This window comes from Tiliqua scincoides, chromosome 2, assembly GCF_035046505.1.
Source record: "Tiliqua scincoides isolate rTilSci1 chromosome 2, rTilSci1.hap2, whole genome shotgun sequence".
NCBI classification, from domain to species: domain Eukaryota; kingdom Metazoa; phylum Chordata; class Lepidosauria; order Squamata; family Scincidae; genus Tiliqua; species Tiliqua scincoides.
Genome location: NC_089822.1, coordinates 117,658,669 through 117,671,999, shown reverse-complemented (window position 1 = coordinate 117,671,999; position 13,331 = coordinate 117,658,669). Strand labels below are relative to the sequence as shown.

The window sequence follows — 13,331 nt, the reverse complement described above, 5'->3', positions numbered from 1 at the left end:
GGCGCCTCCTTCCAAATTAGTATTTGATGCTTAGGATCCCATCATTTCTTGTCTTTTGGTTTGGAAACAAAAGCTCCACACAACCTTCAGCACTTATGGCTATTTGGTTTGTTCTTCCACGAGGAAAGAGAACCTGATGTGCAACTTGTATGGAAGAGGAATGCCAAGCTTGCTTAATTTCAAGATTCAGGGAAATAAATGAGACAGAATTCTAAGCAAGTGGTTTTTGAGGACTGAGCTTTAAAATATGTCTGGGACTGGTCTGACAGCCATAAAGTCCTGTGGGTCTCAAATTGGCAACTTTACTTGGGAGTCTGTGTGTGGAAAGCAGGCTTTGTTGGGGCTTCTGTCTCTACTTTTTTCCCCAGGGTGCAAACAGTCATTGGATTGCTTTGACTGTGATCTCCCATTTCTTCCTCGCAGCTGACCAAGTCTATGGTGACCAAGACATGCACGAAGTGGTCAGGAAGCACTGTATGGACTATCTGGTGAGTGTGAAGAGGGCTGCAGTGACCAGGTCTTCCACGCCCCGTGACCCTGGGGAGCAGCCAGTAAAAACCTGACTTTTCAGATTAGGTTCTGGGCTGGGGGCTGGGGCCCCATCCAACTGCTGTTCTGAAATTTCATTCTGAAAACCAAGCACCTCATTCCTGCCCACAAACTGTCCTATCTCCGATCCTCCTGCTTGGAGCCCTGCAGTGTGCTCCAGCCACTATGGCTTCCTCTTCTCACTCCAACCCTCTCTTATTCTCTGTTCAAGAAAACTGAGGGGGGATTCAGAGTAACCTAGCTAGTAAACAACCTCTTAAAACTGCAGTTTCAGGGAGCCGCCTGTGAACTAGCTTGAGAGCAGTCTGCTCAGCTCTGACTTTGTGGGATCATGTTAGCACTGTGTGGCCTTTTCAACATATTATCCAGTCATTAATGAGCAGCTCCCGTACAGCTGGTATACTGACCAGTCGCATGGGTAGTGCTGTTTAAATGTTACCCAAAAAATGATCTCACTTGGCTGGATAATTTAAACATTACCTCAAACATATGGGAACTGTGCATGGAAAAGCTTTGTCCACACAAAGCTCCCAAGGTCCCTCAGCCTCACTATGGAGTGAGGTGGAGCTCTCTCATGGGTTCATGTTGCAAGTCCTTTCCTAGAAGAGCTCTTTCCTCTCCCTACCCTGTGTCTTGCTCCATGCTAGGAGTCTTTCTCCCTCCCCCTGATCTTGAGGCCCTTTCACATTACAGATGAAGAATGCTGATTACTTCTCCAATTATGTGACGGAAGATTTCACTACTTATATCAACCGGAAGCGGAAAAACAACTGTCACGGCAACCATATTGAGATGCAAGCCATGGCAGAGATGTACAACCGACCTGTGGAGGTTTATCAGTATGGCACAGGTATGCAGGGGCTCTGATCTCAGTTCTTGCCCACTAACCATGCCTGCCCTTGGCTGGGGATATCACTCAGCCTTTCATCTTACCCTACCAAGGCAGGTGGTTGTGAAGAGTATTTGGGCAGGGACAGGAGAAGGATTTACATTATTGCGATTCTGTTCAACAAAAAGTACATACGGTCGTTCTCGTAGCAATGTCTATCTCTCATGCAGCTATCAACTGTTCCTTTCAGAGCCCATCAACACTTTTCATGGCATTCATCAGAATGAGGATGAACCCATCCGGGTGAGCTATCACCGCAACATACATTACAACTCCGTGGTGAACCCCAACAAAGCTACCATTGGGGTGGGACTGGGGCTGCCCTCCTTCAAGCCAGGGGTGAGTCTTTGAGTTCTTCCTAGACAAATTCTGGGGGAGGAGGCTTTTTGACCCGAAACCTGGGATCAGCAACCAATGTCTATTCCTACCCTAGCTTCTTATGGGATCAAACTAGAAGGGGGCATTCTGTCAGATGAAGGATTTGGGCATCAATTAAGGAGAGGTTAATGAAGGGGTGGGGAAAGGTGTGCCTGGTGACAAAACTGGACTGTGAAATATCATTGTCTTGGTGGAGTGAGTAGGTTAGAGTGGGACTGGTCATTTTTTTTAGCACATGGGAGAATCTCCCCCAAATGCTGGATGACTACCTCAATTGCATAGTTAGTTCACTGGCCTTCACTGTCATGACAGAGCTGTTCTGAAGAAACATGCTGAGAATTTGCTGTAGGTTGCAATGTTTGTGCCAATTTAGTCCCATCCTCTCCACCAGGAATAACTCAAATGTGTGTGTGTGTTCTTAAACGCCAAGAGGTAGGCAATCTGCCCCAACATCTCAATCGCAATTGATGTCATTCTTGTGATAGATAGGCCTTGTTGCCTCTTGCTTTGAGAAAATGCTTTGGCAGTAGTGCTTAGGCTGTGCTTTGATTTCTATGAATTTGCTGAACCCCCTCCCCTTTGTAGTATGCAGAGCAGTCCTTGATGAAGAATGCAATCAAGACTTCCGAGGAGTCATGGATCGAGCAGCAGATGCTGGAGGATAAGAAGCGAGCAACCGACTGGGAGGCAACCAATGAGGCCATTGAGGAGCAGGTTGCCAGGGAGTCTTACTTGCAGTGGCTTCGTGACCAAGAAAAGCAGGCCAGACAGGTCCCGCTTATTTCCTTGTATGTCGGGATTGGGGGCTGCTTTGAGGAGTGACACAGTGGGCCCTTTGCTTTCAGTGGCTCTGATGCAGGTTTGGCTCAGGGGAAGTGAGGAATTAGATCTGTGGCTATAAACAGCAGAGCTATTATCCCGTTAAATAAGTTAGTAAATTCATTTTACAGTTTTTTGTTCATGTTAATTGAATCAGTCTGTTATATTTCCATATGGATAAAAACAGTAATAGACGCAAGAAGCACTTTTCTTTTATAATGATGTCTGCGTATGTGATAGGAGGCATTTTAGAAGAGGCATTTCTTCCTATGTGTGTGTGAGAGAAGAGGTCTTTTGAGATAATGCTGCTTTGCTTTCTCTCAAACATATATTAAACATGTATATTTTTTGAAAAATCTACTGTGCAGTTAATGAACAGCACCTTTTTGGTTGACAAAAGGTTTTTCAAAAAATGGATTTAAAATTAATCAGTTAACCTGCAGTCTCAAACATGCTTTGGTGGGAGTAGATCCCATTGAACCTAATAGGACTGACTTCTGAGTGAATGCACGTATGATAGGGTTGTGAGTGTTGTTTTGGAGCCCAACTAAATAGTATCCCCACTTCCTTTTCTCAGCCCCGCAAAGCCAGCGCAACCTGCAGCTCTGCCACGGCAGCCGCAGCCAGTGGTTTAGAAGAATGGAGTGGCCGTTCTCCTCGTCAGCGCAGTTCAGCATCTTCCCCAGAGCATCCAGACCTGCACAATGAGCTGAATGCTGCCAAACCACCTTCCCCCGGGAGCACCGCGGCTTTAGCACTTACCAAACCCCCCTCGCCGTGTGCCCCTGGTGAGTAGCACTTGGGTCATTCTATCTACCTTTCTGATTGAGTGTTTCCCAAGAGAAGTGAATTCGTGAACTACTTGGTGTTTATGTAATTTTGTTTCAATCACATAACAACAAACAACATTCCTAACCGTTTAAAGCCGGGGTAAAACCTTCTTCAGCCAAGAGACCATCTTGTAAACTGCAGACTGAAAGCTGTAAGCAAATATGCGGGTTGAAAGCTTAAAAACAAGCTCACACAAAAGTGCTAAGATACCCAAAGCCATAGGAAAGTTTTAATTTGATCCCAAAATTAGAAAGTGAATTTGTCAGCAGGCCGTCCTGGAAAAGGCTGTTCTGCTGTTGAGGTGCCACCACAGAAAAGGTCCAGATCCACACACCTGTGGGCATGGGCCTAGGAGAAGAGCCTCTCCAGAAAATCGTAAAGAGCAAAGAATGAGGTTCATATGGGAGAAGGTGCTCCCTGAGGAATAAATATGGAGCAGTGCAAGCAAAGTCTTCAGCAACACCCTTCCCCCCCCCAAATTATGAAGACTGCCTTAAAATTTCTATCACAGAGAGAAATGAATCCTTGCATAGTTACTTCCATTACCCCTGACACACACCCCCCCCCAATAAGATGCCAGGCTGAGGTTTTTGGGTTGAACTAGGGCCACTTTTATTAACAACAACGCACACACAGAACAGCAGCAGGGCAAGATGGGGCCAGGGGGCTAGCCCTCCAGCGTGCAGGGGCCTAAATTGGGGGAAATGGACCTGGCTGTCCGCCTCCCCCAGGGCTCAAGGGCGAACCAACTGACTCGGGCTGCCACCAGTCGATCAACTAGGTACAACTTGTCTACACCACATCCAAAGGGAGCAGGGGAGCTGGCCAGCTGGATCGCTGGGCAAACCATGCAAGCGTAGCGAGACCAGTCAAGGGGGTTTGCCAGCCTACCTCTTCGAGCCGCCTAGGTGTCATATGGGCGGTTCTGGCTTGCCCCCCTTGACCTTGCTGCCCCGGATGGACACTGAGGTGCCCTACCTACCCCACCCTGCACGCATCATGCCAAGTGACCATATGAATGACAACCTACGAGGAACCACATCTCCAAAAACGGCAGTCTGGGGTAGGCAAAAAAAACTGACACCTATGGCCAATCAAGGCATCAGCAAAAAATTCCTACCCAGCCCTGCAGTAGCGACCAGCTAGTCTCAGACTGTGCCAAGAGAGGGTGGGTGGGGTCACTGTGGCTCCTGGACTGAGCTTGTGCAGGTGAGAATTGCCCACGCGAACTCAGTCCTCTCCCTGCAAAAAGGCGTGGGTCAATGGGAGCCTGCCCCCTCAGCCTGTCTGCACGAGGTAGGGCGGGGCAATGACCGCTAGCGCGCATGGCGCTAACGGGCTTTCTCTAGTCACGAGGAGACAGAATGGCGCAAAGTTATTTGAGGCAAGGGCAATGCAAATAGTCACTCTTCTCCTGTACCTCAGGCAACATTTTGAATCGTTTTGTTGCATGACATGCAAGCAAAGATTCTAAACTGAACTGAATTAATATCCTGGTTCATACTGTCATGGCAGGCAGAATACATCTAGCCTTTACCGGGTGTGTAGGATAGATATTAATAAAGAAACACAAGAGTTCCACCTCTGAGCTTAAGAACTTTCAGGCACTGTGTGTGTGTTTTCTAGCAGATCTCTAGATCATAGCTAGATCTCGAGCATCATAGCTAGATATTTTCTTTAAAAAAAAAAAAAGCTTAGCTTCTCCAGAATCTATATTTTGATCGTGTCAGCACTATAACCTCCCTTCAGTTTAATTCTTTTGCTTTCTGCTGAGGGGAACCCTGAAAATTGTTTGTATCTGAAGGAGATTGGAGTCTCATCACACAACCAAATTCAATTTCTAGCATTTTTTTGAAGGAAACTATGAAGACGTAAAGTATCAGCTTGCAGGTGGTTGCCTGTAGTGAATCCTGAAAGAGATGTATTTGGGTGAATTTATTTTGGCATAGCTAACTCTGCCACTCTGAATCTCCCCACCCCATCCAGGAACAAGCAGCCAGCTTTCAGCAGGCGGTGGCCGAGCAACACCTCCCTTAGTGTCCTTGTATCCAGCCCTGGAGTGCAGGGCAATAATGCAACAGATGTCACCCACAGCATTTGGTAAGTGCCCTCCTTTGAACAAAGCAGTCAAGCGATGAGGAGACTTCTGGGCCTTTAGGCATCCGGCTTCTGTCTAGTCAAAACTGGACCCCACTTGTCCTTTCAGGCCTTCCTATGCTAGAACCAGGGGTTTCGGCCGTTTTCCTGTACAGAATCTCTAATCTGGTGTTCGGTCTAAACTAAACCAGTATATTGCCTCACTCTGTTTGCATAATTGTCGAATTTGTTTTTAGAGGGGGCTGGGGAATATTCAGAATTAAGATTGCTGTTTGTTGAAGGAATAGAAAAAATGCAGAACTGGAAGGAAGATGATTTGAGCAAAGAGTCTGGAAGAGCAAGAACTTTGGACATGGAGAGACAAGGACTTTCTCACTCACTACCACTGGAAAAATACATCTATGCTGTTTCCAGTTTTGCTATTGTCAGTGTATCATAGATACTTGCCTATAAGATGAGAAATTTCTGCTAATAAATCAACCTCCTCACCTTATCTGCAGGTCACTTGGGTCAGGCCTGTTGAGGCACATAGAGAGCAAGAGGACAATGCAGAGATGATTAGAGGACTCTTTGTCTCCAGGGCAACAAGGCTGAAAACTGCAGCCAAAGTTAACCTTTTCAGTCCTCCTGAGACAAAAGCAAGTCTTCCATTTAAATCAAACAAGCAAGCCTCATTCTCTTTGGCAGGATCACACCTGACCCTTCTGCACCATTTTGCCAATTTTGCAAATGTTTGGCAGAGGTCTGGTTTTTAAAACAGCAGAATGTAATCCTCATTTCCATCTGAAATAGCGTCCCAGGCTATCATTTAGTGCACTATTACTGAAGAATAACACCCATAGAAAGCAATGGGTCTACTTCTGAGTAAATTGGGGTGCATTTTTGTGTAGCTGCACTTGCTCACAGTCATATCTAGTTGCTTCTCTTTCCACTGTGTATTGAGTTGCACGCTCCCAGTTATGTGTTATAAGTTGTATATTATATGTCGAGCCTCTGGCTTAATACACCAGGCACTTTAAAGAAGGATTTGATTAATTGTTCTACTGGTATGTTGTTTACAGTGCAGTTACTCTGATAGTGTTTACAAAAAGGTTGTGAAGACCAGAATTTAAATAATGAATAAAAATGTATCTTATGATCTTTTACTATATTTTTAATAAATTAGACTGGTGACAATTACTGTTAGGTTTTTTTTTTTCAGGATCTGGCCTTGGGTCAAATCAGGCAAAATTATAGTCAGACAGCTCCCTAAGTTTAACCGTCATTGTCGTCCCCGGACTTTTCTGAGGGTTATAGAAAATTCCATCATTTTTGGCTCAAAACCTGCCCTCGACTTAACTGTGAGATTGACTTATACAGTGGCTGTGGTAATCTATGCACTATTTTTAGTCATTGTCATGCAAACTGGAACCTTGCTTTTAAAACTGTCTAAATACTGTGCAAGCAGCTGCCTTCCACTCTAGGTAGAATGCTTCTTAGTACATGGCATGCCTTCTGCCATTCGTATTTGCAGGGCTCTCACTGTCCCATAGGAGTATATGCCTACGTCCTATGGAGGTGATTAGACATTGCCTAATCCATCTCTGGTTGCAGCATGTGGAGGTGGGGTGGGAGGCGGAGTCACTGGGTCCTTGTGGGAAAAAGAGTTCCAAACTTGGATCTTAAATTATGCAGAATTCAAATTTTGAGTTCCAACTGTAAACTTCAAGTTTCAAAATGTGTATTTCAGTTTGATGTGAGAGGAGGCAGGAGTAGTGGTGTGCAGCCTTCCTGGGTTAGGTGTCATAATCCAAACTGGAATGGCGAGAACTTCAAATCTAGAGCTTCTTCATCTGGATGCAGTCCTTATTTCAACTCCCCTGGCAAGGGTGTGGGTGGGTCTTGTAATTGGCATGACAGTCATTGGTATGGCTGCAGCTGTACTAATAGCTCCATGTAGAGCACAGGATAGTTGTGCTGTGGGTCAGGCGGCACATGGAATTGTGGTGGGGGAATAGCCATGTGAAAGGTGCTGGGATGTTGGGAGGCAAAAGATTGACTGGCATGAAAATGTAAGTGGATTAGCAACTCCATCCATGACCACTTTAACCTTTCCCTCCACCAGGCCTGAGCGACTGGGATGACGATGAGATCCTGGCTTCGGTGCTGGCAGTGTCACAACAGGAATATTTGGAAAGCATGAAGAAGAGCGCCCTGCACAGAGACAGTGGTTCTGACAAGAGTTGATAACTCGTTTGCAGCCTTTGTGCTCACCTGACAGCCCCTAGGTGCATGTTTTGGCAGGAAGGATGATAATACCTGGGACCCCTCCCCTCCTCTGCTGCTGCTGATCAACGCTCCTTCCGCTGCCCTGTGCTCCCCATGCTGGCTCTCCGTCTAACCCCCCGTGTGTTGGGGGAGGAACAAGAGAGGGACAGGACCTCCTCTGCAAGGAGCTGGAACACGCACAAACTGGGGCATGCTGGGCTTCCCCCTTCATCAGCCGTTCCTTCATTATTAAAAGAAATAATTGATCTGGTCCTAAATGAGCCCTCCCCACTTTGGGATTTTACCGGGAAGGGAGTAGATATGGGGGGATGTAGGGAGGTGGACTGATGTTGGATCTAGGGGAGTGGAGATCAGCTTGAAGTCTGCTACAGAAGCTGAGTGCTGCTATACAGCCTGCTTCCTTTCCCCACCCTCACTGTTGAGGTGTAATAATTTCATCATGGGGGAAATGGGTTGGCAGTGTGCTACTGTTTCATTCTCTCTACTCGAGGTGTCCTTCTAGTGGAAAGGACCTCCAGGCACCAGGTTCTGAACCTGTAGCCATTGGCATCACTCCACCATCATCTCTGAGGAACAGCTCTGCCTCTTACCTGTGACAGAACCACCTAACTTGCTGTGTCGTCTTCCTCCATGCAATAGCCACTCTTTGCCCTTCCCATTAGTATGTTGTTCCCTGTTTGTTCACCTGTGGCCCCTGCTCACCCAGAGGGTACACGACTCCCACAATGTCTTTCCTGATCTGTGGTCTCCCTGGTAGCCTTGCCATGGTTACTGGCCTTTCTTTGTCTCTCCAGCTGCTGCCTCCTCTGTTCTCCCTGTGCCTAGCAGCAGAGGGACACTGCTCGCTGTTCATTGTCAGTACTTCCCCTAAGGGTGACCCTGGCAGCCTAATGCCAAGATATTGTTTGTAACACAATGGACTTGACAGAAGGTTGAAAGAGAGGCTGGGTTACTCAAGTGGCAGAGGTATAACTTGGAGCCCATGGTAGGACTAAGCTTACACTTGGGGGCTGTCCTTCTGAGTCCTGAACTGTTGGTGGGCTGACTTAGAAGGAAATAACTTATAGGAGGGAAGGATCTGGCAACCTTCCCTCCTTCAGGTGAGGTCTCATTTTCACTTCTGTTGTGGTTATAATCCACTTACTGTGACCATTGTTAAGCTAAGAACTGAACAAACTTTTCTGGCTGCCCCTTTCACATCAAGGCACAAAGCACCAGTGTGCTCAACTATTCTTCCATTTTCATGGGTGTAAAATCCATGAAGGGGGTGAGTTTTGCTGACGTTCCTTCTTATGTTTTCTGAAATTCTGAAGAGGCATCTACAAAGTGAGAAGGGGTCGTCTGTTGCTTTAGGAGATCTGATTAAGGAAAATCCATGGAAGAGTGGTTTCAAAATGATATCTGGTGCCTGAAATAAAGAATAGGCAGAGCGGATCTCCTGCACTACTTCTCTCTCTCTCCCCCTCCCCATCTTTCATCTATGAGATAGATGATGATAGCTCCTTTGTATAGAAGGGAAACATGAGTTGGGACCCAATTGAACATGCACTTTTTTGGTCCGTGAGGATAACAAAGATTTAAGCCTGCTTCTCTAAATTATAAATCTCTGTGCTTAGCTCCCAGGAGACTGTGCCTCTAATTGCTGGAGGTAATTGTTCAGCCTGTAATCACTTCACCATCAGTCCCTATTGGTCAGCTTCCTTGGTGTGACCCAAAAGTGTGAAAGTGGAGCCACTAGTTTGCATCTGTTTAATCTAATGCTGGATGGGGCACCCTTAGAAGTGCCCCGTGACACCCCCCCCCCCATGTTGGTTTACTGCCTGTCAGAAATCGACATTCGTTCACCAGGAATGCCAAATTTTGCAAGGTTGGTATTGGAATAAATCATGTAAATATTACAGTGTTTGATCTAGTAAAGAATCAAATAGATTTGAAATATATTAAATGGAGGTTGTACACACACTTTGCATCAGTGGTAACCATTCCTTTGGCCATCCTTTATGGGGTTTGCAAAAAGAGGAGGAAAGCCTATTACGTGACCCTATCTAGAAAGCACAGGGAGGAAGGGGATGGAGGTAACCTTGACCACCAGGAGCCTCACCCCATGCCTTTTACCTTTCAAGATCTTTGCTGCCCTGAAAACTGGCAACTTATTTAAAAAGAAATCTGAGATTCTCAAGAGTCTGATGCAGTGATTCCCAAACTGTGAGCCATGGCTCCCTGAGGAGTGTGGAAACCACACAGGGGAACCGCAGAATCCTCACAAAAAAACCTACCACCATATCCAGTGTAGAGGATTGTAATGCTAATGGGGAGCTTTGGCCAGTAGGTCAAGGGAGCTGCCATTCAAAAAAGTTTGGGAACCACTGGTCTGATGGAAGCCAGCTCCAAAATTGGAATCCAATAGCAGTCATGCAGCTACCTCTTTTCTCTGTAAATAAGGTTTCAAGTTATGTATTCAGCATGTGTGTGTGTGAGAGTGAGGGAGAAGGAGAGAGAAATTGTACAAATATACACTAGCTGAACCTTGTTGGCCACTTTTATCTCTACTGCTTGTGACAGAGTTCTGTTACCGAACTTTCTTCATAGTGAGTACCCTATAAACTCTAGCCCAGTGGTTCTCACACATTTAGCACCAGGACCCACTTTTTAGAATGAGAATCTGTCAGGACCCACCGGAAGTGATGTCATGACCGGAAGGGATGACATCAAGCAAGAAAACTTAACAATCCTAGGTTGCAATCCTACCCACACATACCCAGGAGTAAGTTCCATTTACTATCATTGTTAAAAGTATATACTATACATGGTAGCCTGTTAAAAGTACAGATGCATAACATTTCCCCAAATGCAATCTCGTACAATGGTAGCATCAAGTCTAATATATTAAAAATAAAATATTGAAATGAATGAGGACCCACCTGAAATTGGCTTGTGACCCACTTATTGGGTTTCAACCCACAGTTTGAGAAACACTGCTCGAGAGGAGTAAGAATTTTGATAGACATGTTGCACAGTGGCCAGTTGTAGAAAGAGGATGGGAATGTCTGAGTTCAGTCAAGACTTAGCATTGCCTTATTTCTAATACAAGGGTTAGATTTGTGTGTGTACAACTGTGTGGCAGATTAGATAATGTATATGCAGGGTGGAGAAATCAACACAGGCAACCTTCATTCCAATTCAGCTCTTACAACTATTTGTAATTGACTTATGGGGCCACTTCAATGACTGAGGGCCCAATCCTATCCAACTTTTCCTCTGCCAATGCAGCCCCAAGGTAAGGAAACAAACATTCCCTTAACTTGAGGAAGCCTCTAAGTTCTCCTCCACTGAGAGATGCAGTTTGTGTGTACTGTATCAGCACTGGAAAGTTGGATAGGATGAGGCCCTTTGGAAATTTCTCAGGGTTTGTGGTCTAGGTAGTGTGAAGTCTCCTATACAGATTCTGCCCTACAAGTCATGATCCAGCTTTCCAAAAAGTTTAGGAGACTTCACACTACCTAGACCACAAACAGGGAAATTTTCTAAAACAAATGTCTCAGTTATCATATTTGCCCCATATGCCAACCCTGAAGTAGCGTGTATTGGCCACTTGCTATGTTTCCCTCTCACACCTTGGTCTCTGCTATTGGTAGGTAAGTGTGCAGTTGCTGGACTACTCCAGTCTGCTTCCTCCAGCATAAATAACCACCTGGCAATGGCTGAAGCAAAGGCCTTTAGTAACATTTATAGGCAGGTAAGAGCTACATCTGAGGGAGAGTCTGCTCAGCATGTTTTAAAGTTCAGGGTTGACACCTCTTGTTTCCAGGATCAAATGCTGCAGTTGCCAAGCTTCTTTGTGTCTGTTCTCCACAACCTGGTCTGGATTAGAACATGATGGGCACCTGAGTTAGTAGAGTGGGATGCAGATGCTCGATAGTGCCTTGTGGCTAGTAAATATAATCATGCAGTTGGCTTAGAATATCATAAGGTGCAATTGCACTCCTGCCATGATGCAGCTGCAAGGGAGCTGCTGTAGAGCCATCCTTGGCCATTCTGCTCATGCCCAAGGTTACTTACACGGGAAGAACTTGCAACATAGCTTCTTCCCTGCCAGCATTGCCTTTCCCAGAGTCCCTTCCCACATGCCTCTTTTATGAATTCAGAGCCCCTGCACCTTGTGCCTTTCTTGCAATGCTCTGGTAATATTGAACAATCTGACCCGCATGGGATAGCCAAGTCTCACAGCTTGGCTGCTTCTGGCCCTGTAGGAAGTGACTGTGCAGGTGACTACATGGGGCCACAAGCAACTGCAGAGCATCCTAGGTGTGGCCATTTTTGGAATACCTTGTACCGTTCTGATTGCTCCATCTTGAAAAGAATGTCCTAGAGCTGAAAAGGCAACCAAAATTATCAGGTAGCTAGAGAAACATCCCTATGAGGAAAGGCTAAAACATTTGTGACTGTTTACTTCAGAAGAGGACATGGTAGCTGGTTATAAAACTATGTTGTGCCTGGAGAAGGATAATTTTTCTCCCTTATAACGCTTGAATATGAGGTTCACTTTGCTACCTCAAGAAGCGGTGATGGCTACTAGCTGCACTGACTTCAAATGGGGATTAGACAAATAAATGGGGGCCATCAGTGGGTCTTTGCCATGATAGCTAAACCGAAACTCTGCTTGAAGATGATCTGCTATGGAATGCTAGTTGCTAGGGTCAGAGCACCAGCAAGGAAGGGGTGCTGTAGGGTGCGATTCCCAGGGGTATCTGCTTGGTCTCTAGAGAGCAAGAGGCTGGATTAAGTATACCTTTTGGGTCTGAGCCAATAGGGCTCTTACACATTTGGGCTCTGGCTATGCCACACTGACCATCTGTGCAGAACAAGGAGATAATAGCAGAAGGGAAAAGACAGTACAGTATTTAGAAACACCACAAAGAACAGGATCTAGCCAACCCCCAAACACAGCAGCAATAGCTAGTCCAATTTCAAATCAAATACTGTGATGGTGGCAAAGGCATTTAACTCTATCTTACTCCTCTCTGCCCAGCCCTGCTCAGGGCATGAACAAGGAATTCTTAAGGATGCTTTTGGCTGAAGGTCCTTGTCTACATAAGGAAATACAATTCCACCGCACTTGTCTTACAAGGAAATCTGACAGCCATGAATGAGGCTTCTCACTGAGGACACTTGTACATTTCCAAAGAAAGCCCAGGCTCCCACATGCACCTTGGTGCCCATTTTCTTATCAAAACAGCTGCCCCCTGACAGGTTTAAAAAAAGTGATTACCACTTAATTTCCTTCTCTTTCCTATAGCACCCCACAATTTACTGACTGTGGGTGCACCTCAGTATTATAAAGATTGCAGAATCCAGCTTTTCCTGCAGCAAAATTCTAATGACCTCGATGCAGACATTTTGTATTCAGTCCAGTCTCTAGGAGCCCTGTTATTGGGCCACAGTTCTGTGCATAAAGCACCTTCTTTGTATGTAGGAAGTCCTTAAAAACATAAGAGATCCT

At 45.8% G+C, this 13,331-nt stretch overlaps 1 protein-coding gene across 2 annotated transcripts in view; it reads left to right on the top strand.

Moving 5' to 3' along the window:
• Nucleotides 1-10,665, top strand: part of OTUD5 (OTU deubiquitinase 5) — a 53,026-nt gene extending 42,361 nt beyond the window's left edge. For both annotated transcript variants that reach the window (XM_066617583.1, XM_066617582.1), the window contains exons 3-9: nucleotides 424-488; nucleotides 1,243-1,399; nucleotides 1,629-1,777; nucleotides 2,402-2,587; nucleotides 3,213-3,423; nucleotides 5,453-5,566; nucleotides 7,668-10,665. In XM_066617583.1, the coding sequence (XP_066473680.1) occupies nucleotides 424-488; nucleotides 1,243-1,399; nucleotides 1,629-1,777; nucleotides 2,402-2,587; nucleotides 3,213-3,423; nucleotides 5,453-5,566; nucleotides 7,668-7,789 (1,004 nt within the window). In that variant the 3' untranslated portion in view covers nucleotides 7,790-10,665. The remainder of the gene's footprint in view (nucleotides 1-423; nucleotides 489-1,242; nucleotides 1,400-1,628; nucleotides 1,778-2,401; nucleotides 2,588-3,212; nucleotides 3,424-5,452; nucleotides 5,567-7,667) is intronic.
• The last annotated feature ends 2,666 nt before the right edge of the window (nucleotides 10,666-13,331 follow it).